The 24,089-nt window shown below is 42.3% G+C and overlaps 1 protein-coding gene across 3 annotated transcripts in view; it reads left to right on the top strand.

Moving 5' to 3' along the window:
• Positions 1 to 24,089, top strand: part of Gli3 (GLI family zinc finger 3) — a 262,768-nt gene that overhangs the window by 119,495 nt on the left and 119,184 nt on the right. For all 3 annotated transcript variants that reach the window (XM_048786489.1, XM_048786490.1, XM_048786491.1), the window contains exon 3: positions 23,680 to 23,785. In XM_048786489.1, the coding sequence (XP_048642446.1) occupies positions 23,680 to 23,785 (106 nt within the window). The remainder of the gene's footprint in view (positions 1 to 23,679; positions 23,786 to 24,089) is intronic.

Below are 24,089 nucleotides of genomic sequence, written 5' to 3'. Positions count from 1 at the left end.
TTTTTTCTGACATTAGTCTTTGATTTGAACGTAATGATGACTGTCAAGGAAGTTAACATTCAAGATTTTACTGATTTATGATAGATGCTTAACCAGTAACCTAACCATTGGGCACTGTTTTCCTATGCAATGCTTTTGTCCCTTATTTATTAACTCCCCTTCAAGTGGAGTTAATGAATATCCTCATATACTTGGTGTACAAGGCACCTCACAAAACACATGGTCCTCACAGATATTATAATGAATAATAAAGAAAAGATATTGCTATGATTTGTTTAATTATCTCCCAAAGGCCCATATTTTATAGGCTTACTTACAAGACTGTGGACCTATTAGGAGGTGGAGCCTTCAGGAAGTGGACCTCTGGGGGCAGAAATTAGGTCACTGGGGGTGTGCCTTTGAGGGCCATATTAGAAACCCAGCCCTTTCCTTCTCCCTCTTTGCTTCCTTGTTGCCATCAGGTAAGTGGCTTTCCCTGCCTTGTGTTCCTTTCCACAGGCTCAAAAGCCGTGGCCAATTGACCATAAACTGAAACCTCTAAAACTGTAAGCCAAAACAAACTTTTCTTTTTTTTATAAGTTGATTTTTCTCAGATATTTGTAAGAGTAACGAAAAAGCCAAGCAAACACAGAAACACAGAGTAAGTAAGTACTAGAAACTTATCTAACCACTCAGATGACACATACATGTCTCTCATCGGCATTGGCATTGTTATAGCTACCATTATCTTTTCTTTTGTTAACTCTGGTATTATTTATGGTTCGTGGTATTATCTTATCAAATCATAATGCTGTTATTTTTGCTTTTTTTTTTTTTTTTTTTACTCTTTTCTGCCTCTCTTCACATGCTCTTCTATCTCTGAAGCTTAAGAGGAAGATTTAGGGCCCCATCCTGGCCCCTGAGTGATCTTGGATATGCTATTTAACCTATTGTGCCTCAGTGTCCACAGCTGAAAAATAAAGGTTATTCAAATATCTCTGTCATTAGAATGTGAAAAGGACCCTGTGAGATCATGCATGTAGAGCACAGTGCTTGGCCAGAGTATAATAGCTGAAGAAAATGGACTTGCAGAGAGGTCCCCCAATTATCTTGTGGAACCAATTATCTTAGTTCCCCATTACCACATTGAGCTGCTATCAAAACTTGGATCAAAGCCACCGTCTTCTGGCTCCTAGTTCTGCTTCCATTTTAATAGGATACATTTGATATTTCGAATCATCTCACTGGATAAATTGGAGATTAAATAAGAAGTTCAGCTATTTATGGCACTGTGGGGGGTTTTGAGGACATGTCTACACATCTTTGATACTCCCTCCCTTAAAAGGTAGGATTTAATTCTTTTTCCCCTTAAGTATGGACTGGACTTATTGACTGACTTCTCACAAATAGAAACTGCAAAAGTGATGAGATGTCATTTCTGAAACTAGGTTATAAAAGGACTGTGGCTTCTGTCTTGGGTGGCTCTCCTGCCCTCCTTCTTGAGTCACTCACTCTGGGGCACATCAAGACCAAACAGCCTACGGAGAGGCCTATATGGTAAGGAATTGAATTTGGAAAAATATCTTTCCCCAACTGGGTCTTAAGATGACTGCAGCTTCCTGAGAGACCCTGAGAGATCTAGTTAAGCTGCTCCCAGATTCCTGACCCAGATGAACTATGAGATAATAAATATTTGTTGACTTAAGCTGCTACACATGAGGTAATTTGTGACTACTATAACATCTATATGTAGAATGGGGTTTGAAGCCTTATAATTTTTTAATTTGATGTATGTTATAAATATGTCTCTGTTAGGCATCTCTGTGCCCGTGTGGCTGAGTCGTTGAAACAGCATCCCCAGAGAGATGTATTCATGTGGTTTTTAAGGATGAAAATTTCAGAGGATCTGGGTTGACTTCTGGGCAGGTCAGAGCAGGATTGCTATATACCTGCAGTTCAGGTCCGCATTTCCTTAGAATCATAGGTGATTTGCTGCTTTAGGAGAAACACTGAGAACCACTGACACTCTCTGATCTTAGGCCCAGAAAGAGAATTGGGCCTTGCTCTCCTTGATGAGGTCCTGAAATCAAGGAAGTTAAGTGATGGTGTAGCTGGTCAGTGACTGGACTGTTATGGTTTTCCTGCTTCAGCCAGGGCGGTTAAATTCTCAGCAACAGAAACTGACTCTAACTATTACACCAATGCCGAGATGTCATCAGGGGCTTGGAGCTGTCTGAAACTCTAGAAAGTAGGTGTCTGCAGAGACCCAGGAATGAGAGTCTCCCTGCAACCATGAACGAACTGCAATCATTTCTCCTGGCCTATAAAAAAAAGACTGTGAGGAAGCCCAGGTGGGTGTGTTTTCTTAGGCTACCATACAAAGCACCATAATCCAGGTGCTTCAGTCCATAGAAATCAATTATGTCACAGTTGAAGTTGCGAAGTCCATAATCAAGGTGCTGGCAGGGCCAGCCTTCCTCTGAAACCTCTGGAGGAGGATCATCATTTCCTGGTTCCAGCTTCTGGAGGCCCCAGGTATTCCTTGGCTTGTAGAAGCATTGCTCCATCCTCCGCTTCTCTCTTCCTGTGTGTCTGTCCAAATCCTGCTCTGATAAAGACACTAGGCATATTGATTTGAGGCTCATCCCAGTAAACTTGTCTGATCTGATTACTTCTGCAAGGAACCCTATTTGCAAATATATTCACAGTCACACCTGCCAGAAGTTAGGGCTTCATACCCTCTCTTCAGGGGACATGGTTTAACCCAAGGCACCAGGTGACTGTAGCATCCTCAGCCTGCAGCATAGAAGTAAGCACAGGCTCCTAGGCTTTCTCATTCAGGCACCTGGATTTGTGCTTGGGCCACACTGTGGGCAGTTCCCAAAGCTTTGCTGTTAGCTGCTAGAGGAGACACTTGCGGGGCCTGGCTTGGTAGATATTGCATACTTTCTCCCCACCTGCTTTAGAAAGCGGCTGGTGTTTAGGCTTGGTGAGGGTGACACAGACTTTAAACAGATCACTGAGTGAGAAATCTTTCCTTACAAAAACATGTTAATGCCAGTTAAAAAGGAAGAAAGCAGGTCAGTACTAACGTGGATGGATATCCTGCTTGTGGGGAGAAAAAAGACTGGCATGAGCAGGCTTTCACAGAAGCTTCCAGAATGTCAGACTCTGTTAAGAAAATGTGTTTTGTTTTGAATTTTTTTTAATGGATGTTCACAAAAATTTGAAGTTACAGAGGAAAACAAAGGTAATAAGTAACAAATATGCTTGCTATTAACTTAAAAAAAACTCGAGTATGCTCTATTTCATGTATTGATTGATCGAGTCATTGATTGGTTAGTGGATTGATTTTCTGTTAAGAAAATAACTTGGGAGATGGCTTTTGAATTCAAAAGAACCAATCACTCAAAGTCAGTATTAAAGGAGACTGAGATCTTGGTCATATTTGTATTTCCTAACCTAGTTAACAGCAACTGGTTCCTCTGAAAATGTCACGTCTCAGGGATTCCTTGGATGGATTATTTGGAAACAGGCTTAGTCTGATTTCTGCTGCTATAACAAAATGCAACAGACTGGATAAATTGTAAACAATAGAAGTTTATTTAGCTCATTTTTCTGAAAGCTGGGAAATCGAGGATTCAGGGGTCTCCTGTGGGGGAGAGCCTTCTTGCTGCATCAGACATGACAGAAGGGCCAGTAAGCACCTGTGAGACAGAGGGGACAGGAGGAGCCCAGACGTAGAACAATCTCACTCTCTCAGTAATTGGTCCACTCCCAAGATAATAGCATTAACCCACTGATGAAGGTAGAGCCCTCATAAACTATTTAGTCACCTCCTAAGGGCCCGCCTCTTTATACTGTGACAGTGGCAAGTCTGTTTCAACATGAGTTTTGGAGGAAGATTCACAGGGACCCTGACATCTGAGCAGAGCTTTCCTGGCCTCTGTAGATTGTGCTCCTTGACATCGTCACCTTCTCCTCTGCACAGAGGAGGGGACAGGGGTGCCCTCAGAGCCACATGTGACTCTGGATGAATGGCCACAGCTTATCCTTATGGTATTCCAGTCCCAGGGTCACCTGAGAAAATAGATGTTCAGAGAAGTGGGTTCATTTGTAGGAGGTTCTCCCCGAGGACTCCCACAGAGCCCTTTGCCACTCATTAGGGTGCACATGGAGCAGCAGCAGACCAGCTCTTCAGTTCTGTCGGGGAGGAACTTGGGGCTCTGGAACCTGGACAGGGAAACATCCAAAGGTCTTATTCTGTAACTGGCTAATTTGGGGCTAAACCTAGAGCTTCCTTTCCCGCTTGTATGCATCTCTCTCTAGTCCATCACGCAGAGGCTGAGAGATAGGGGAAGGGGAGAATAAAGTCTTCTTTGGTTTAGGAATTTGGATTCAGTTAAGTGTTTGAAGAGGATCCACGTAGGCATATTTGTATCCATTCTAACTTTCTGAGGGCCACTTCATGTACTTTTTCATAAATCATTTTTCTTTATAGTAGCACGAGGATGCACTAGAAAACATACAAGCTTTAGGACCCTGAGGTTTGGGGTTTAGATTCTTCCTCTTTCACCAAGCAGCTGGGCAACTTTGGGCCTGTTGCTCATCCTCTCTGAGCACGAATCTTATTATTTGTAAAGAGATTACATCATGTGCCTTCTGGGATTGTTGTGGGATTTGAATAAGGTAAACAAAATTCTCAGAAGAGTGCTGGGCACGTAGCACGATAAGTGCTCAATAGATGATTTTCTTTCCCTTGCATATCTGGTACAGAACCTAAGACATCTATCTGTCTATTAGGGGTATCCTGGAAGAAACACGGCAGGCACAGGATTGAGACTCTTTACTCAGATTGTCATGAAAGGCACTTAAGGTCATAAGGAATATTTCCGTGGAGTTATGTCGTTACTCACTTTAGGATAAAGAAAATGTACGATACTTTTTAAAAGGTTAATTTTTCTTCTTTCAAGTCTGCCTGGAGGCTTACGAGAAATATGTTGTAAAAATTTTAGATCAATAAATGCAACTTACCAAGTAAAGTCCAAGAGGGGAGGTTCCAGCCATTGCTGTGGATGTGTGGGCCCTGGTAGGGTCTTGTGCTCCCGGTGGGGAGAGGAAGGAGGAACCCGCCCTTGGGGGTGGGCTCTGGGCATCACCTGCCTGTCCCTCCGACGGCGCCCCTCCTGTTTAATTGGAGTTTGGGCAAGGGCCTGTGAAGCCCACACCGTCTGGGGTCTGATGCCTGCTGCTTGATGTCTCATCTCCCACCCCGGGGCCTCCCCATCTTCCAGGGGGAGCAACTGTCTCTAATAGGGTGGCTGTGACAGATGCTGTGGGAATTCTGAGTTTGGGATAATGAGCTGTCATATGTCATTTCACTTAAACACAATAATACAAATATTTTGATCAAACATTTTCTCCAGCTGTTGAGCGAAAGCAATAAAAGCAGCAGGGAGTGCCAGTGAATTCGCTGTTTCTGAATCGCTTTACCCTTTCAAAGCTGTTGCCTATTAACTCTTCCTGTCTCTGTTGGTCTCCCTTCCAGCTCCTTTTCCTTGGCCCCTCATGGCATGCTGAGTCCAGGGTTGTAAATAAAGAGACCAAATTCAGGGATATGAAAGGGGTCAAATTGACCAGAGCTTTTATTAGACAACCCTGTCCCTTGGGCTGGCCTCGGACGGAGCAGCTGCAGCTGCTGCAGATTCATAAACCCCGGCTTGGTCTGGCCCCTGCAGCCAGTCCCCAGATCCCTAAACCAGCCTCCACCTCCCTGCTCTGGGATGCAAACCTGAGCCTAACCTGAACCTAGGGGACTCTGATGGTCACACCCAACTTTTAGACAACAGTCTTTTAAGACAACCTATCTTTGATGGCACCTGGCCCTTGGACCTTCCTCGTGGTTGGAGTCTGGTTGGATTTTGCTTTGATGGTTTTCATTGTGGAATTCTCCAGCCTCTTCCTATTTGCTCTCTTTGCCCTGATCTGGCTTCTGGAATCTCTTTCTTCCTTCTCTCTTGGCCAGCGTTGAAGGCAGACACAGTGGAGGGTCAGATCTGGAGGGGTCCCAGAGCATACATGCCTGGGACATTGCCCCAGTTCTACTTGCAACCTCTAGTCTCCCCGCCTCCTTTTAGTCTGTGGCCTCAATTTTAAAAGAGCAGTCTGACTCAGCTGCGCCACTGGGCTTGATGTTTCTCATGCTGGCCGCCATTCAGAAAAGGGAGCAGATTAGATGCTTCAAAATGCTTTCAAGCCAGCTGCTCCCAGTACTCTCTCTTCCCTCTCATTTGTTCCTGGGAAGTGAATCTTTCTAAACTAACCTGCATCCCCTTCTGGGTTCCAATGACCCTGACCCCATGGGCCATATTCTCTTCTCTCATTCAGTCTTTAAGCCCTGGCTGTGACTTGAAGCTACTACTTCCACTTCCTTTGCTCAGATGTCTTCCTGCCATAAACAGAGAACCGCCCACCTCCTCCTGACCTGGAGCTCTCCTGTCCTCTCCTCTCTGCTGGCAGCCTGACTTCCCAGAGTGTGGGTCACCCCTCTGGCCCGCCCTCTCCCAGCCCAGCTCCCTACAGGTGCACACTCATCTCATGCTCCCTGCCCAGGCCCTGCCCCAGCTTCTTCATTTTTTGCTTAAAACCACTTCCTCCCTCTGGCTCCCGGGATACTGCTGGCTGCTGCTCCTCCAGTATCTCTGTCATTTTCTGCTTCCACAGAGTTACCCTCTCTGCTCATCCCTTGCCTACTGGCTTTTGTCCAGGTGTGCTTTTATCATTCTGTACCCTGCCCCTGGCTGATGTCACTCACCCCATGAATCACCACCTGCCCTGTGATGCCATCTCCAACCTTGATCTCCAGGACAGACTTGGATCTGGAATTTCACACTTGGGTCCACCTCTCTGCAGACCTCTCCTGGAGCCTGGATAGATGCCAGCATCCTCCCAGTTGCCATACTTTCTAAACTGAACCTTCTCTTGCCTACCCCGTCCTTCTGAGCCACTGGCTCCCAGGACACCACTGACACTCACTTGGGCCACAGCCCTGGGAGTCAGCCCCACCTTCTTTCTTTCTCTTCCCACCCATATCCTTTATCCTTTTTTCCTTTATCAGGAGACCCTCTTTGACTCCATTTGCCTTCATTCCCACTTCCCTGCCTGGACTTTTGAACCTTATGTCTCTTGCTTCCCAACTGAATATCATCTCACACCAATAATTCTCTCCTTTACCACCCAAGCCCTATTTCCAAAAGGCATTATCTGGGCTTCTTGGTCACCTGAGTGAACCTCCCAGCTGATAGACACAGCCTATGGGGCCTGACCTCCTTTTCTTCCAGGCCTTCCTAAAGGGGCAGGTCTCCATATATGGTCCCTACACTAGCAGCGTCAGCATCACCTGGGAATATCCTAGAAAGGTTGATTCTCTTGCCTTACCTCAGGTTTACTGAGACAGAAACGCTGGGGTGGGATTTGGCAATGTGCCCACCCCAACAGCCTGCTATTTGCATGTTAACAAGCTCTGCAGGTAATTTGTGGGCATGTGGAAGTTCTGACCTGCTCACGGGTCACTGAGCATTTCTTCTGCTCTGAATGTGCCCTCTGTCTGTAGTATCTTCTCCACATCCTGCTCATCTTTATGAACAATGCTTGTTTTAAAAGAAAGCAGATCTCTCAGACCCTCTTCCCTCCTCTGACTGTTTCCTACCCTCTGCTCCCCTGTGTGCTCTTGTTCCAGAACACATTCCTTTGAGCTCCTGGAACTGTTGGTGGCTTGTGATTCAGTGTCTGCATGCTCCCTTTCCCTCTGGGGGTTCCTGGAGATAGGCTTGCCTCTTAGTTTCTTGAAGCTGGCATGAGGCCTGGGACTGTGAGTTGCTGGAGAGGTTCCTACACCTACAGTGACTCTATTCTTATTTATTGATGTATTTCATGATGACTTATCAAGTCCTAAGGTATCAGGACAGAAGCAGCTGGTTCTAAATTGTCCTTTCTAAAATTCTAAGATTCAGAGTGCCAGAAGAGCTAAGAACACTTGTTAACCAGCCCAGCAGCATGAAGAGCCCTACTGTTATTCCTTCATCATACTTCCCTGAAGCCCCAGAACACCTGTTGGACCCTGGGCTCTCCAGGGTCCTTCTCTCCTAATCATTTACCTCACCACCCTTCTCTCTGTTCCTTAACAAGACAATGCAGGATTGCATTCAATTTTTGGTCTTTTCAGCATTGAAGACTGAGTTGTATCTTTGGTGCTCAGTCCTGAGTTTATTTGGGAATGTGGCCCTTTTGTGATTTTGACCTCCTGAGGCCCCCTAGCTATGGAAAGGAAAATATGCTTTATTCTCTGGACACTAGCATTTCTCTTATAGCTCCCAGACAGGACCATTCCCTTACTGTTAAGATTCTCCATTATTGTGTGGTGTGTGTTTTTCTTTTGTAGATTTATTACATTAGCATTTAATTACTCTTCATGACAGTATTAGATTTCATGAGTGATTTATAGTTTTAATAGAGACTTGTATGATTTATTGCAGTTGGCATTTGAGGTTTACCAAATCCTTAAGAGCCAGGAATACTGGAATTGCTTAATCTGACCCCATCCAGCACAACCACAACATGGGTGAAACCCCAAATTCAAATATAATAGAGATGGCCACACGGCCTACCCCATTTTTATTTGATTTGCTGTCTACCATTTTGATGTGTGTGGGGGGAGATGATGGGATATAAATGTGTTCTTAAATATAAAAGAGAGAGGAACTCTTCTGTTATTAAAAAAAAATGTCAAATAGTTTCCTGTCTTGGATGGGTTGTTATGTTCTGGCATCTGTTGGTCACTTGAGGAACTGGCCGTGGTGGATCCCCAGGTGCTCTTGAGCTGCAAGGGCCTCAAGAAATCTGGTGACAGGCATGGAGCTCTGTCTCTGTCTTCAGAAGGGTTCCAAGGCCAGAGCAATGTGCTGAGTACCCTGCAGGACAAAGCCAGGGCTTGCTTGCTTTGCAACAGATACCTTCAGGTCTCAGTGGGCTGCAAATCCTGCTCCTGCTCCATCCTGGGTTCTGTGACAAAGAGGAGCTTTGACCCTAAGCGGCTTATAACTGTCCCCCAGTGTTTTCTGTGCACCCTGAATCTTTGTTGAGAAAAGCATTGTCTCCCTCTTCCCAAGTGGAATTCTGAGAACACATCACAGGCTTAGTCCTCCTGCCCTGGTCCCTGCCTTGAATTTCCTACCTGTACATGCATCCACCTATTGCTCCAGTCCAAGTGTTTTTCCCAGGCACAGCATGCAGCTGTTGCTAAAATGAATATAATTTCAAGGAGGTGTGGCCTTGTTATTTTAACTGGGGATGGGGGAAGAGGGAAGCTTTCACTTTCATTTTTTCACAGATGACTTTATCCACTTGTACTTCTAGGGAAAGGGAAAAAAAAAAAAAAAGGTGTACTCTTGGGTTCTGCCTTCTCCCTCTGGGGTGGTGTGGATAATCCTCTAGGGCCCTTGGCTGAGGGGCAGATAATCTCTCTGGGGTTATCTGTTAATTACCAGTGAATGTGTGAAGTATTTGTGAAAAGGCTTTTGAAGTGAGCTCCACACGCTGCTGTCTGGGCTCCAGCACAGCCTTCCTTCCCAGGCAGAGGGTTTCTCGCCCAGCTTGGTTCCCCCTCAAGTGCTGGTGGTATGCTCTTGCTAAATTGTTTGCCTTTCTAATGAAGTGAACTGTTTGTTTGACTCTGCGGTGGAAGGTATTTAACCAGTGACTAAAGTAAACGTTGGAGACATTCAAATAAGCCATGCATATCTGCTTTGTGAAGGGAAGGAAAATAGTTTGGCCTCCCTCACCTCCGGGAAGAGTCGTTAAGGAACTGTTTAAATAATAAACTGAGCAGAGGGAGCGGATATTGCTGCAGCCCAGTCTGGGGCTTTTGTGCTAGCCCTGGCTGGCCTGGGAATTCCTCTGTAGCAGCCACGAGGGGAGGAGAGAGCTGCTCAATTCTTGCAGTTAGTAATTGTGATTTATTTATGTGTTGCGGGACTTCTGTTTCATTCAGTCTTGATTAAAACAAGGCCAATTAGCCCTCAGGATGGCGGGCAAATGGCGGGATGACTTTGTCAGCAATGGCCAAGGCCTTGTTTGCAGCAAATGGATCACCCTGGAGTTTATGCCTGTGTCCTGTTAGCCTGGCTGGTCCTTAGTGCTTGTGAGAGCAGTCTGAAGTATGGGGCATGCAAGGCTAAAGTGGGGACCCCATGGAGGTAGGGGCCATATTGCTGGCCAGGGCCTCTGGGTGAGGGTGGAGTGTGAATGCTAATGGGGTCGTTCACGAGGATGCCTTTTAGCAGCTTTTAGCGTTTGTTGTACACGAGGGTGAAGCAGAAAAGGTTGGAAATAGAAAGTGTAGTTGGACTCAGGACTGCTACATGGATTGTGAGACTCAAGGCAAAATGCAAACTGTGGGGCCCTTGTTCAAAAATTTTGAAGGAAGAATTTCAAGATGGCGACTGACAGCAGAATATTAAACCAAATTTGGGACCTTCTGAGTGTCAGCCAGAGCTGCACACAGGTCCTGCCCATGAAGCCAGGGATCTGCAGTTAGGCAGATCTGGACTCCAAACCAAGCTTAGTCACTTCCCACCTGAGTGACTTTCATTTTTATTTTCTCTGACCCATTTTCTCATTTGGAAAATAAAGATACTAATGCCTACTTCCTTGAGTTGTCATGTGGTATGAACAAGAAAGTATATGAAAAGTGTTTAGCATAGTCCTTAGTATAAACAAATGCTAAACAAGTGACAGTCATTTTTTAAAAAATAAATATGTGTCTGTAGCATTTTTCCCCCTTTTTCCACGTGGTTGAACTGAAGACAGTATGTGGCTGCCCTGAAGCTCAGGAGCCAGAGTAGGTCCTGGCCCCAGAATTTACTTAGGGATGAAGATATGCAGAACCCTTCTTGTGCCTCATGATTAGTGAGGGCTTGAGGACCAGGGAGCTGAATGCCCTGAGCCATCATATTATCTGCAAAGCTGAAGATGCCCATATAAAGCTGTTACTGACAAGTTAACTGGATATTGGTATTGAATGAGAAGGACTGAGAAATAAGTCCTTAAGTGTGCCTGCTTCAGGATTTATGAACCACTTTCACATGCATCACTCGTAGTGCCTTGAACAACTTTAGGGAGTAAATAGGACTGAGTCTCACTGGCTTTATTTTATGGATGAAAAAGATCTGTATTATGACCCTGGTTGTTATTGTAATTTGTTTATATGGAAAGCTATAAAATATAGTTTAAAATGGGGAATGTTTCCAGCTGCTGCAGATGCAATGTAGAGCAGATGGGTTGTAGTGAGAAGGGTGCACCCAGCTAAGGGTCACAGGATGGGATGCATCCCTCTGTGTACTAAATGTTGACTTCATCCTAGTTTTGGAGAAAGGGAAACTAAATAGAAAGGATGGTGTTTCTGAAGATCCATTCTGAGAGGGATGTTTTGTATAAATATACACTGGTGCCAAGGTAACCAACAGATCCCCATCAATTAGGTCTATTGCCTCCTATCAGTTATTAAATCTATGTTTTTAAATGCACCAATAACCTCATCACACCTTTAATCTTTAGTAACACTTGCAAACAGCAGAGAAGTATGGGAAGCAGTTTTGTTTTCTAGAAATGTTCGTACATACCACTCTGACAAGTGGCAGCTCATTGAGGAAGCATAGGATGTGGTCATCTTTGTGAGGGTGTGACCACTCTTTCCAGGGGACAAGCATGTCTATGCATTGAGGCTTCAGTTCCTATGATGAATGTGTTCTCAGATGAACCAGGTGGAGATACAGACTCCAGAAATAGACCAGGTTCTCTGTCCTCAGATGCCCATGGGAACAAATGGACACCATTGAGTTTAGACACCTGTCAAAGTTTGTAAAGACTGAGCCTCAGGTGGTTAGTCTGGAAACCAGGGATCACTTTGGGTGACCAGATGGAGATCTCCAGATGGAGATCACATAGACATCAGGTGGAGCCTGGGCCTCAGTAGATGATACAGACAGCTGCTGGGTCCTGATCAAGGGTCTCTGGAGGAGGCAGCAGAGAGGTCACCAGCTGAGGTACCTGTAGGGGAAGTGGCAGGAGAACTTGAGGCCTCAAGAGGTAGACAGCCAAAACAACCTCTGCTCACTAAGAGCAGTTTTGGAACTATTGGCCTCTCCAGGAAGGAGAGTCTTCAATAATGCCCAGGTGAATAGATGAAAGGATTTGTTGACATTTTCAAATCTACATCCCTCCCGCAATCCTAAAGGAGAATGTTGGCCATTTGAATTCCTCTTGGATTGAATGAGCTGTTTAGTTTGCCTGGACTTTGGGAAACAGCAAGGGAAAGAATGAGAATTGAGTGACCTCTGTGCTTGGTGGGTGTGGTGGACTTGGGAGACCCAGGGTAAGGTGCCTCTTAGACATCCAAGGGCAGCAGATCAGAGATAATCTGAAATTTATTTCAGCATTTTGAATAGGATTAAGCTGAGAATCAGGATACGAAGCTGGTGATAGTGATGAAGGGTAGCTAAGGAGAAAGTAAGTCACAACATGAACTTCAAGGAGTGGAGCTTGGAGTCATTCTGAATCAACATGCAGGCAGCTGTGTGCTTTGTATCTGCACATTCGGTAACATGTCTAGGGCTTCTGCAGGCTTGATGAGGGTTTAGGAAGATGCTCTTAAGCAGAAAGACATTTTAGGTTACTTCAGGTGATGCCATTTAATATAAGACCACATTTAATATAAGTCTTTGTAAAATGTGTGACTAATTCTTAGTGGCTAATACAGAATTCCAGGGGAAGGAGAAATATGAGAAACATAGGGAATGTTTTCTGACTTGCATTCTTAAGAGCCAAGGATATGAAGGGAATTTTTTTCCCCTCCAAGCAGAGGGGATTCTCACTCTTCTCTCTCGTTTCTTTGCTTATCCTTGCAAGGGAACCATGCTTTATTATTTTACAATCATGGTGGAAGAAGCACTTAAAATAAACTCTTTGCTTAAAAGCTTTGTGTGTTCCTGCAAACAATGATGCTTCATAGACAGTGAAAGTTCAGAGTTTAAGGGACAAGAAGTGAAGCCTTTTAATGCTCCCAGTGTGCAATAAACATGCTGGAATTTCGATGGATTCCAAAGGCGTAACAATAATAGCATTAAGAACAGGCTAGGTCCTTTGATGTTATTGACAAAAAAGGGGGAGGCGGGGGCAAAGGGGCCCCTGTCATTTCTGTCATGAGCTTTTAAACTTTTGACCTCCAACCTTTTGTGTCAAAGAGCTTTTTCCATATGGGCATTAGCAGCCTGCTGAAGTAGCCTGAATTCACTGGAGCATCAACATTTCCTTGGTGGGAAAAGACTTTTGGAGTCTTGGAAAGGTCCCAATGTGGGCTGCTATTGCTGAGGGCCCACCATTGTCTGCCCTGTTGTAGGAGTGGGATGGGGTGAGGTGGTGAGGTGCCCACATAACGTTATACACTGTTCAGCAGGCAGCAGAAAGTCTGGCAGACTAGAAGGTGAACTTCAGAACTCTAGGATTTGGCTCAGGATATATAGGAATCTGCTCAGCATTGACCCTGTGCATGCCCTGAACATAGGGAATGCATGGAAACCTGCATAGGATTCCCAAGAGAAGGTGGGCCTGTCCCTCTGGGTTAAAGTTGCCAGTTTCTGGAGGCCTGTTAGGTGGATGGAAGTGCCCTGCAGAGCTCAGGAGGGACAGCTGCCTGGACTATGGCTACCATTTCATGGCCCTGGTTTCTTGTCTTCCCTCCCTATCTTCATTTTTTATATAGCAAACATTTATTAAGTATTTATGGGGATACAGGAATAAGGGAGCGTCTTCTGCTCTCACAGCCTGGATAGCCAGGGAAGAACGTACACATTCTGACCTGACTGTGTGTGCCAGGTGGGACTCATCAGCACATTGCTCAGCAAGGATAGCGGGACCTGGTAAATGCAATATGGTGTGCTCATCCCCTCAGCCGGGATTCCCATTAGTTTTTCAGCCAATAAGTATAATTTATGTGAGGGAGAATGTTCCAGTACAAACACAAGGGCCTAGAGTCTAGTGAGAGGGAGGGATGGCAAGGACAGGCGGTAGGTTCTACAGGTAGCGTGCACATAGAGTTCTACAGGTAGCTCTTATGGTCCCGGCTCATCCAAATTGTGAAGAGGGGAGGAAGAAGTGTGCACTCCCATGGGCCATTCAGGAAGCTTGATTGAGGAGGTGGCACTAGCATTGGACCCTAAAGAGATGGAAGAGCTGGAATAAGAAAGAACTCTTTCTCAACTGAGGGGAGAAGGTAAGCCAGGGACATGCATGGCTGCCTAAAGAGCGTGAGCTGTGTCAAAGATGGCTCTAGGTTGTTGGACTTAGAAGGTCCTCTTATAGAGGTTGGGCTGGACCAGACAAGCTTTCCTGAGAACCACAGATTTGGAGACAAGAGCAGGACATGGGTGTGGGGATGCACAAGTCTGGGTTTGGGGATGTAAGTCTGGGGAGTTCAGTAGTCACCTCTATCCACAGATGAAATGTTCCTATTTTTTCTTGACATGCATACCTGTGATAAAGTATGATTTATAATATGTATTATAAATATATATATAATTTATAATTAGGCCAATGTAAGAGATTAGCATTAATAACTAATAATAAAATGGAATAATTAAAACAATATACTGTAATAAAAGTTATATGAATGTGAGCTCTCTTTCTTAAAATATCTTTATTGCACTATAACGTATTTTCAGACAATAGCTCACTGTGGGTGCTAAAACTATAGATAAGAGGGGAATCCTAAATAGTTCATATGTTAAAAAAAAAAAGATAAAAATCCCTTACTCTGACAGCATCGGAGTTAGAGGTGTGGCTCAGTGATAGAGTGATTGCCAATCGTGTGTGATGCCCTGGGTTTGATCCCCAAAAAATGAGGGAGGGAGAACAAGAAGAAATAGAATGTCTAAGAGCGCTGACATTGGAATCAAGAAGATCCCTAGCTCTGCCACTCTCTTCCCTTATGACATGGAGCAAGGTCCTTACCCAGTTTCTTTATTCATAGTCATAATACCTGCTTCTCACAGTCATACTCTTAAGAAGAAATAAATGAAATTATGAATCTGAAAGGTTTTGTATAGTACTTAACACATTTCAGAGTATTGTGTGAATGGTACTTATACTTGTGATTGATTTTATTATTATTCTTCACTAATAATGGGGCAAATCTTGAAAGACCTGTAGTTATTGATTGACCAGAACTATAAACTGGGTAGATGGTGTAGATTAAGGGGAAGAGTCAAAAATCTACTCTCCAAAGATTTCTTGTATCACTTTGAGCAAAAGGAATATGGGTATCATTCATTTCACAGCTGGTTTTCTGTTGACTTCAAAACATTTCTGGAGGTGGTCTTTGATGAGATGTCTCACTGACTGGTGGCATCATTTTCTTGTGGAATTGGGGAGACAAAAGTAAACGTGCAGGGCTGGGGATGTGGCTCAAGCAGTAGTGTGCTCGCCTGGCATGCGTGTGGCCCGGGTTCGATCCTCAGCACCACATACAAACAGAGATGTTGTGTCCGCCAAAAACTAAAAATAAATATTAAAAAAAAAAAAAAAGTAAACCTGCAGATGCTCTGAGTCCTATCCCACCCTGGGTTTGTGTTGCTTGACAGCTGCTCCAGGTTCTTGCTTTAGGGTTGAGAATTGTGCTGGGGCACCATGATGGTGTCAGGATTGCTGTCATGTTTGGAGTGCTGGTTCCAGTGTCCTCTGGTATTGGGATAGAAAGAACATCAACAGCATCTTAAAACCATAGTTTTATAGGACATGGGATAGATCATTTAACTCATCTGAACATTTAACTCATCTTTAGTTCTCAGGATTATCCTGATAATAGAAAATAAGGACAAATAAGACTTGGAATAATAATAAAGCTTTTGGAGGTGCTGATTTTAGTGTTGTCAAGAAGATTAAATAAGAAAATGTATGTAAGATTTATAAAATATTAAGCACTATGTTTCTTTCATATTTTCTTACTGCTAATTTTGCAGCTCTGAAACAATTCATAAAAGATCTTTTTAATGTTGATTTATTTTGGATAGAATGTAGCTTCTATACCTCATTTTTGCTGATTGATAGTTAACTAACTAAATAAACCAGGCAACTCTGAGTCCATTGACTCTTAGGCTTTAGTTGTTGAATCTGAGATATCAGACACATTCCAGGGAAACATTTTATCTTCTACTTTTGTTTCATACACACTAAGGATCCCAACATACATATTTAGAACTGTGAATCTGACTTTTGAATTCTGCTATACAAAATGTATTGTTATTGATAAAAGAATTTGTCACTTGTAACCATTTTCCATCTTCTAGTTTCCAAAATTATTTATTGTCACCAAAAGTACACCATTAGTATATTTCAAAGTGAGTAGATTTGTCAGTTTTCAGTGTAGTAGTTCTTCATATGTTTTCATGTGATTTCCCTCAGAGAGCTCTGCAGTTTAGGTATAATGGCTATGAACCTTCTTTTATTTCTCTTTGCTGCCTTTCCCGCTGGTTATTTTTTTCCTCTCTCATCCTGGCAGGAAAGCTGGAAGCAACAAAAATGTCACGAATGCATATATATGGGATCGTAGGCAGAACACATCCCAGAGACTCTGGATGGAAGAATTTGATTGGTTGACCCACAAGGAGATGTGGTTTTGCTTCTGCCATTGGGCATCCAATAGATGTGTTCTTTGGGCTGGAAACATGCAGATTTAGACGTTTACAGAAAGGGAAATTATTTACTCACTACCCAGAACACATTTGAGTTAGTAAAGACAGAAATTTCCTTTTTTCAATTCACTTGCAGAGAACTGTTTATCACTTGTGAAAAACTTGTAATTATTTGTTAAGAAGCATAGCGTAGATTCAACTATTATAAAAAGTATCAGTCTTAGTATGACCAGAGTGTAGTGGGAGGTAGCAGTTAAATCTAAAATATTAATTAAATTAATTTGATATGCATACATACTTGCACAGAATAAGTGATAGAAAGCTTTCATCTTGAATGGTGGGGAATGCCCATGAATGTGTGTGTGTGTGTGTGTGTGTGTGTGTGTATAAAGTCAGGAATGTTGGGGCATTGCCAGAAGTAAAATATGGTAGGTTTTTTTGTCATTAATTATCTTTTAATATAAATTTTTTATGTTTTACTTAATTGGTAAAGCAAATTTACAAATGTTAAGCAATCATTCCCATGATTTACTAGATTTCTGGTCAATTTCATCCATTATTATATATATATTTTTAATATTTAGTTGTCAATGGATCTTTACTTATTTTTATGTGGTGCTGAGAATTAAACCCAATGCTTCATACATGCTAGGCAGCCACAACCTCAGCCCTCCATTATCTTTTTTTTTTTATCTTAGACTTTATGTACTCTTTATAAGTTTTGCTAAAATCAGATGTGTCTCTTTAATAATTATTAGTATGGGATGCTTTTACCCTAAAGTTATTTTTTAAAGTCATATATTGTTGGAAAATAAGAAAGTGTGGCATTTAAAGTAACACAAATGTCATGTTATCAAAGACAGGTATCCATACAGAAAAAAATTGATGAGTGATTTTATTTTCCTGAAATGTAAGTTTCTGAAAATTACTTCATAGTGGTATTCTAGCAGAGGATTTATCAAACTTTCTCTATAAAGGGCCAGGTATTGAATATTTTAAGCATAACTCTGCCATTGTGCAAACACAGCTCTAGGAATAGGTAAACAAATGAACATAACGGTATTTCAATAAACTTTATTTACAAAAATTGGACCATGTGCAATAGATTTTATATCCTCCTGTAGCATACACTCTCCAAATTAAGGCTCCTGTCATGGTATAAAGTGACAAAATAGTAGTGTTTTTTTTTGTTGTTGTTGTTTTGTTTTGTTTTTTTAATGTAGAACATCTATAAGATTTTTAAAATATACTAGAACCACTGTAAGTTTTCTTCTAGAGGGTCATATAATTAAGATAGTCCCTTCCAATGACTAGAGAAGTTTTCATTTCCACATGATATGCATATGAATCCAGAAGAAATATGCCTCATGCTTCATGGGATAATGCTATGGGGATGCCAGCCAGGTTCACAGCTGTCCTGTGAGGTAGGATATCTCAGAGTCAAAACTCATAGCAAACCATAAAGGGCCACCTTGCTCAAGCCTTGTTGCTCCAGATCCTTCTAGTCAAGTATCTCAGGGTATCAGAGCAACTAGGTCAGCTTCTTTCTGCTGCTCTGTTGTCTAGAGACAGGAATAGTAGGACATCTGACTCATGAGTCCAGCTGGGTCCTGGAGTCAGCCCCTAGTGACAATGTCTCTCTTAGGTGACTGAGTCCTGCAGGCACTGATGACTGGAGATGCCTGCATCAGGTTGGGAATAGGCAGTGATAAGGCCTGGGCTGTGTCTCTGCCATCTCATTGGACTGGGTTTCCTGGCAGTGGGTTACCCCTCATCCCCCTGGATACCTAATTTTATAGAAGGTGAATGGTTATTTTGATTTTAACCTAGTGGATGTTATATTCAGGAACCCATGTGTGTTTTTAATGGGATACTTGTGCTGATGGCAGGTGATGAGTCTGAGGGTACTAGTCATTCTTATGGGTGGGGCTAACCCTAGCAACAGGAAAACAATCTCTAGCTCCTGTGTAGAATAAATCCTGTGGCCAGATACAGACCCTTTCAATATTTAAATGAGCCAGGAGAACTTCTCCACTGGGTACTTCACTCCAGTGGATCTCTCTTGTGCTGTTTCCTGGGCACTGTCAGGCTGCTCAAGTATCATTTGGTGAATTACTCCTTCAGGGCACTCACTGAGGAGACTTTGATCTCTCTTTTTTAATCTACAATTTTTGTATGTAAATTTCAAACCTTAAAAGACAGTTTCCCAGGATGGCATCCAAGAGATCTTATAGCCTGAGGATACTAAAACTATTTCTTGGGAGAAGGATGCAACTGAAGATAAATCTCCAAGTGTCTTTCTTGGTTATTCTCTTGCTACAGGTTTTATGATCAACCCAGGCTGTTGTGAAGAGACCTAAAAATCAATGCCTCTCATTCTTAATGAGACCCTTAATGCTTAGCATGATGACAGCCAGTGTGAAATTGAATACTGACAACTCTACCCAGCACAAATATTTTTACTATGCATTTCAATTTAAACATGTGTCAAGTCAATTACATATATATAGGGTTTAAAGACTATTGCACTCAAGGCTTGGGTAGTACACACTCTTCAAATCTCTGTTCAGTATAAGAGGACTCTGGTACAATAGGCAAGCCTCTTGCAAGTCTGTAATAAATCATCTTTGCAACCATAAGCATGTACAGTTGACTGCTTACCACTGTTCCACAGACCCACCCCCACCTGGTAGAATTTTAATTCCCTCAGTAAAATTGATTCCACCAGTTCTGCACATTATTCTCCCTGTCTTCCATTTAGCGCGTTAGTTTGCTGACAGTAGAGTACACAGCACTTAGCAGCTGGTTTGTGGAACCATCAGTCAGGAAATTGTATGATAAATAGGAGGTAGCCAGGTTTAGTGGCACTTCCTTCTGCTTCAGCAGTTTTCGCCTGACTTTGGAGAAGTCATCATGTGGTGTTTTGTCAAGGGCCAGGGCAGGAGATGGCTGCGGTGCGGTAAATTATTACACATACACTTGAGTTATGATGCGCCACAGCTGCGCTGCTCATGTGTAAATAATAAACCGAGAGGCGGATAATTACGGTGGCTGCTGGCGACAGGAGCCTCGTCTTGTCATGTGGGTTTTCTTGGACAGCTTTTTGGGTCTGTGATCATCGAACATGCTGCTGATCCACGTAGAAACGACAAACGGAGACTTGAGACGGGAACCCAGTGTTTGAGGATTCAAGAGCATCTTTTGCCAAACAAGTGAGGGTTAATGTCACGCGATGCCGTGCGTGGCAAATGCTCACACGGCTTTCTGTTCTTTATTAATTGTTTGGGGCTATGGTCAAGCATGTCTTGAATTGGAAGAGGGGTGTTTCATTGAGTTTTTCCAAAAAGTGGAGTCGGAGGTGCGATTTCCACTAATGACCCACGCAAGCTACAGTGGTTCACAGAGACTTCAGCTGGACAGGAAATACTTGTTCTAAACTTAAGAGGGAAACAGAAACTGTGAAACACTTAAACTAAAGCCAGATGTCTTTTGGTCAAATCTGATCATATCCATTAATTTTCTGTTCTTTATTTAAACCTAATTCCAGAATGCACAATTCATAATAAATTTCCTTGGAACATAAACACTGTGTAAACAGTATTACAAGATGCATCAGATACTTTCCGTCAGAATTAACTTTGAAACTCACAAAATGCTATTGGGTTCAATAGTTGAGAAATGACTACTGAATGCCTCAGTCATTGTGTTTTATATTTTCCTCTCAATTTTTTTTTTTTTTTTTGCAGTGCTTGGTCACTTTCTCTTTAATTCTGCAAAAAAAAAAAAAAAAAACGAAAGAGAGAGGGTAAAAGTGAACAAAATCCTGAAAGAATAATTTTGTGGAAATGAAAAGATGGCAAAGTCTCTTCAATGTCACTGTTAGCATAGGTTTTCCTGGGGGAAGAGATTTTTATGCTGCTTGGGTACTCTTCATTTTATAGGATTAACTGGTTAGTCTTCATCCCTATGCACATAATCACTATAACTTTGTTATAAATGTTCACATACAAGATAATGACTGTTATTTCCTGGATATGGGAGGCATATATTAAATGTGGAATAGATTCACACATTAGCCCTATGTGTATGAAATGCCTGCTTGTGCTTTTTCATAATTCATAGTTATGTTAACAATTAAAAAATCCAGAAACAGTTACTATCCACTTATATGATGGAGAGAATTTAATTTTGAAAAATGTGTCAAGAACCAAAACGTAGAGAAGTAAAATTCCATATCTTCTACTTCTGATATAGTTGTCACAATGTTCCTCAAAACAGCCTTATAAATGGTGCACTGAAGAAGCCTTTAGGAGGTGGATCATATTTTATGAGTGCTTAATTTACGTAGGGTTCTAATAAGTTTACTTCTCTGATTTCCAAGAGCAGGGTGATATGTATTAAGTGAGAAGTCTGTTTGCATCAGCAGGGACAGCTTTTAGGTGTGGAAGAGAAAGTAGAGCCATCCCCATATTGATGGCCATCTACCTTACCCCAGATTTGAATCCTATTAGCATGGGTTTGTTTCAAAATTTAAAATCAGGAAACATTCACTGAGTATTTATCAGACTTGCAAACTAGTATCAAAGATTATGTCACTCAGTTTTGTTATTTTAAGGAGGATGAATAATTTTCAAGAAAAATGGTTAAATAAAATACAATGATTTAGCCAGGTATAGTGGCACATGCCTGTAATCCCAGCAGCTGCAGAGGCTGAGGCAGGAGGATCACAAGTTCAAAGCCAGCTTCAGCAAAAACGAGCTACTAAGCAACTCAGTGAGATTCTAAAATACAAAATAGGGCTGGAGATGTGGCTCAGTGATTCAGTGCCTGAATTCAAACCCTGGTAACTGGTACCCGCTCTCCACCCAAAAATATAGAATGGTTTAGCTCTCTATGGGTGACATTAATTGCTGGAGTTAGGTGCAACAGGGAATTTGCCAACATTGCTGGATGAACTTTCAACTTCATAAATCAACTATTAATATTTGCATTACAAAAGAACTGACCCCACCTTCTTTACATCCTTAATGGTGAGCTTAAAATGCAATTATTTTTTTCATTTAAACTTTATGAAATGTCTTAACACGTTATAAATGATTGGACAGTTAGTGTTTTCCTCACTTGTTGAATTTCCAGCATTGTTGCATGTCATATCACAGTGACAATGATTTGATAGTACCAAAGTGTTTCCTTCCCTTTTTCCATACCACTGCATCCCTCCTTCTGCAACCTTATAACAAGCACAGAATATATTTGAATAAGAGTGTCATTTTTCAGTATGATATCCCCCTTGGACTATTTTCTAAGTCTTAGATACAGTGGAACATTGACAGAATTATAACTTTGGGCCTCTTCCTGGCACACAGCTTCTATCAATGTGATACCCGTAGTTTTTACACTCTTATTTTTTTTCTCAATAACCATAGACTTATATTATCAAAGGATAATAGCAAGAGTAAAGCTCAAAACAAGGGAGGCAATCTGTATTAAAATTATTTTTAAAATATTTGTTATGCTCACATTCTAAAAAATGCTGAAAAACATTTGGAAAATTGAAGGATGTACAGGGAAGAAAGTTACAACCACTTGGATTCAGCAGAGGTGCATGTATTGGTCATCCACTTATCCACTTCCTCTTATGAAAATGAACACTTGGAGTGTGTGTTGCCAACCTCAGGGGATGAGGTCCTCATCCTGGCTTTTGGACACCTCCCACACCCCACAGCCTAGTCTTCTTCCAATGGTCACCCACAACCTGTTCATAGGGCCCCATTTGGATTGTCCTTACAGCCTGATTTCCTCAGCCCAAGAAAAAATCTTGAGGCTTCTAGAGGTAACTCAGAACCATTCTGAGGCTTGTTTGGTACACATATCACCTTCTGAAGTGCTGGAGATGCCTGGGTTCCCACGATGACCAAGTGTGGTGGGCTCATATTTGAAGAAGTTTCTGCACATTTGCTATCATTATCGGTCTTACAGCTGTGAAGTCAAACTTCCAGATTCAGTCTCCTTTATCTTGTTTCTTGAAACTTGGGAGAAGCCTTAGTATCATTACAAAGTATTGGTCTTGCTTCTAATTATAAAATCTCCTAAAACTTTTCATTTTTTTAAAGAGTACATCAACTACTTTTTGAAATAAAAATTTCTTTTCAGATGTGCAAGAGATGATGGATATCAGTTAGGAAGTGCCAAGTGGTGTAAAGGAGCTATTAGAAGGCACACAGGACCCAGGAACTAGTGACCAGTATATGAGAGGAAAGGGCGGGGGGGGGGTCTGGGTCCAAAGCCAGTGTTCAGGCTACACTGTTAGGAACCCCCTGCACTTGCTCTAAATTCCCTAAGTCTATGTGAATCTGCTCATCTCTCCCAACTAGGCCCTCAGTCTTTCTCTGGCCAGGGTATAGATTTGATGCCTTGGTGATGGGACTATGGATGTTTAACCCAGGCCCTGAAGGAGGGGAACACACATTTAAATTAAAAAAAAAAAAAAAAGTGTGTGTATGTGCACACATAGAGTATAGCAAAACCTTCGGATTGTTAAAAAATAAATAAATTTAAAAAACAGCAAGGGCATGGGAGACATGAGACTAGTATTTATATTATGATGCCTTTGTCTAAAATTTACTGGACAGTATAATTTTTCCGCATTGGCTTTGTGGCTCCTTTCAGTCTTTGCTTCTGGGCAACTTTTCTTCTAGAGTAGAAGCTATGCCGTTCTTCTTCTTACTTTCCTGCCTGGGATTTAGTGGGACTGTACTTTTTCTGAGTGGGTATGTAATATTCACCCAGACATTCTCACCTCAATGAGCCCAGTCATTAAATTTCAAGAGTTCTTTCAGAAATTCTAAAAGTAGATTCAGCCTCAGTAATGAAGATAGCACGGCAGTGTCACCTCATGAATTGAAATGCTGTTTCCAGGTGTTCCTCTTATGTATGGTGGACTTTCTTTCTTTTTCAGATCCTCCTCATCTTTTTCCTGCCTTCCACCCTCCTGTGCCAATTGATGCCAGACATCATGAGGGCCGTTACCATTATGATCCGTCTCCTATTCCTCCATTGCATGTGTAAGTATTAAAACTGTACCCATTAATGAAATGGAACAAAATACCAGCTTTGATGAGCTCAGGATGTTTTCTTAATGGCACATCTACTGGGCTTTAAAGATGTGATAGAAGTATAAGGTTTACTTCTGAAATGCAGCAGGTCTATCTGTTTCTGGATTCACTGAAGCAAATCCCTGCTGTTTCTTGAGGAATGCCTGTCACACTAGGTAGCTGGCAAGTATTTCCTATATATTTTGCTGACGTGTGTTCTGTGGGCTATAAATACAAAATTAAAATTAGAGGCTTACTGTAAGAGTTAGCTCTG

This window comes from Marmota marmota, unplaced genomic scaffold (assembly GCF_001458135.2).
Source record: "Marmota marmota marmota unplaced genomic scaffold, marMar, whole genome shotgun sequence".
NCBI classification, from domain to species: Eukaryota; Metazoa; Chordata; class Mammalia; order Rodentia; family Sciuridae; genus Marmota; species Marmota marmota.
The sequence above is the reverse complement of the archived record's forward strand: the minus strand, read 5'-3'. Positions and strand labels throughout refer to the sequence as shown.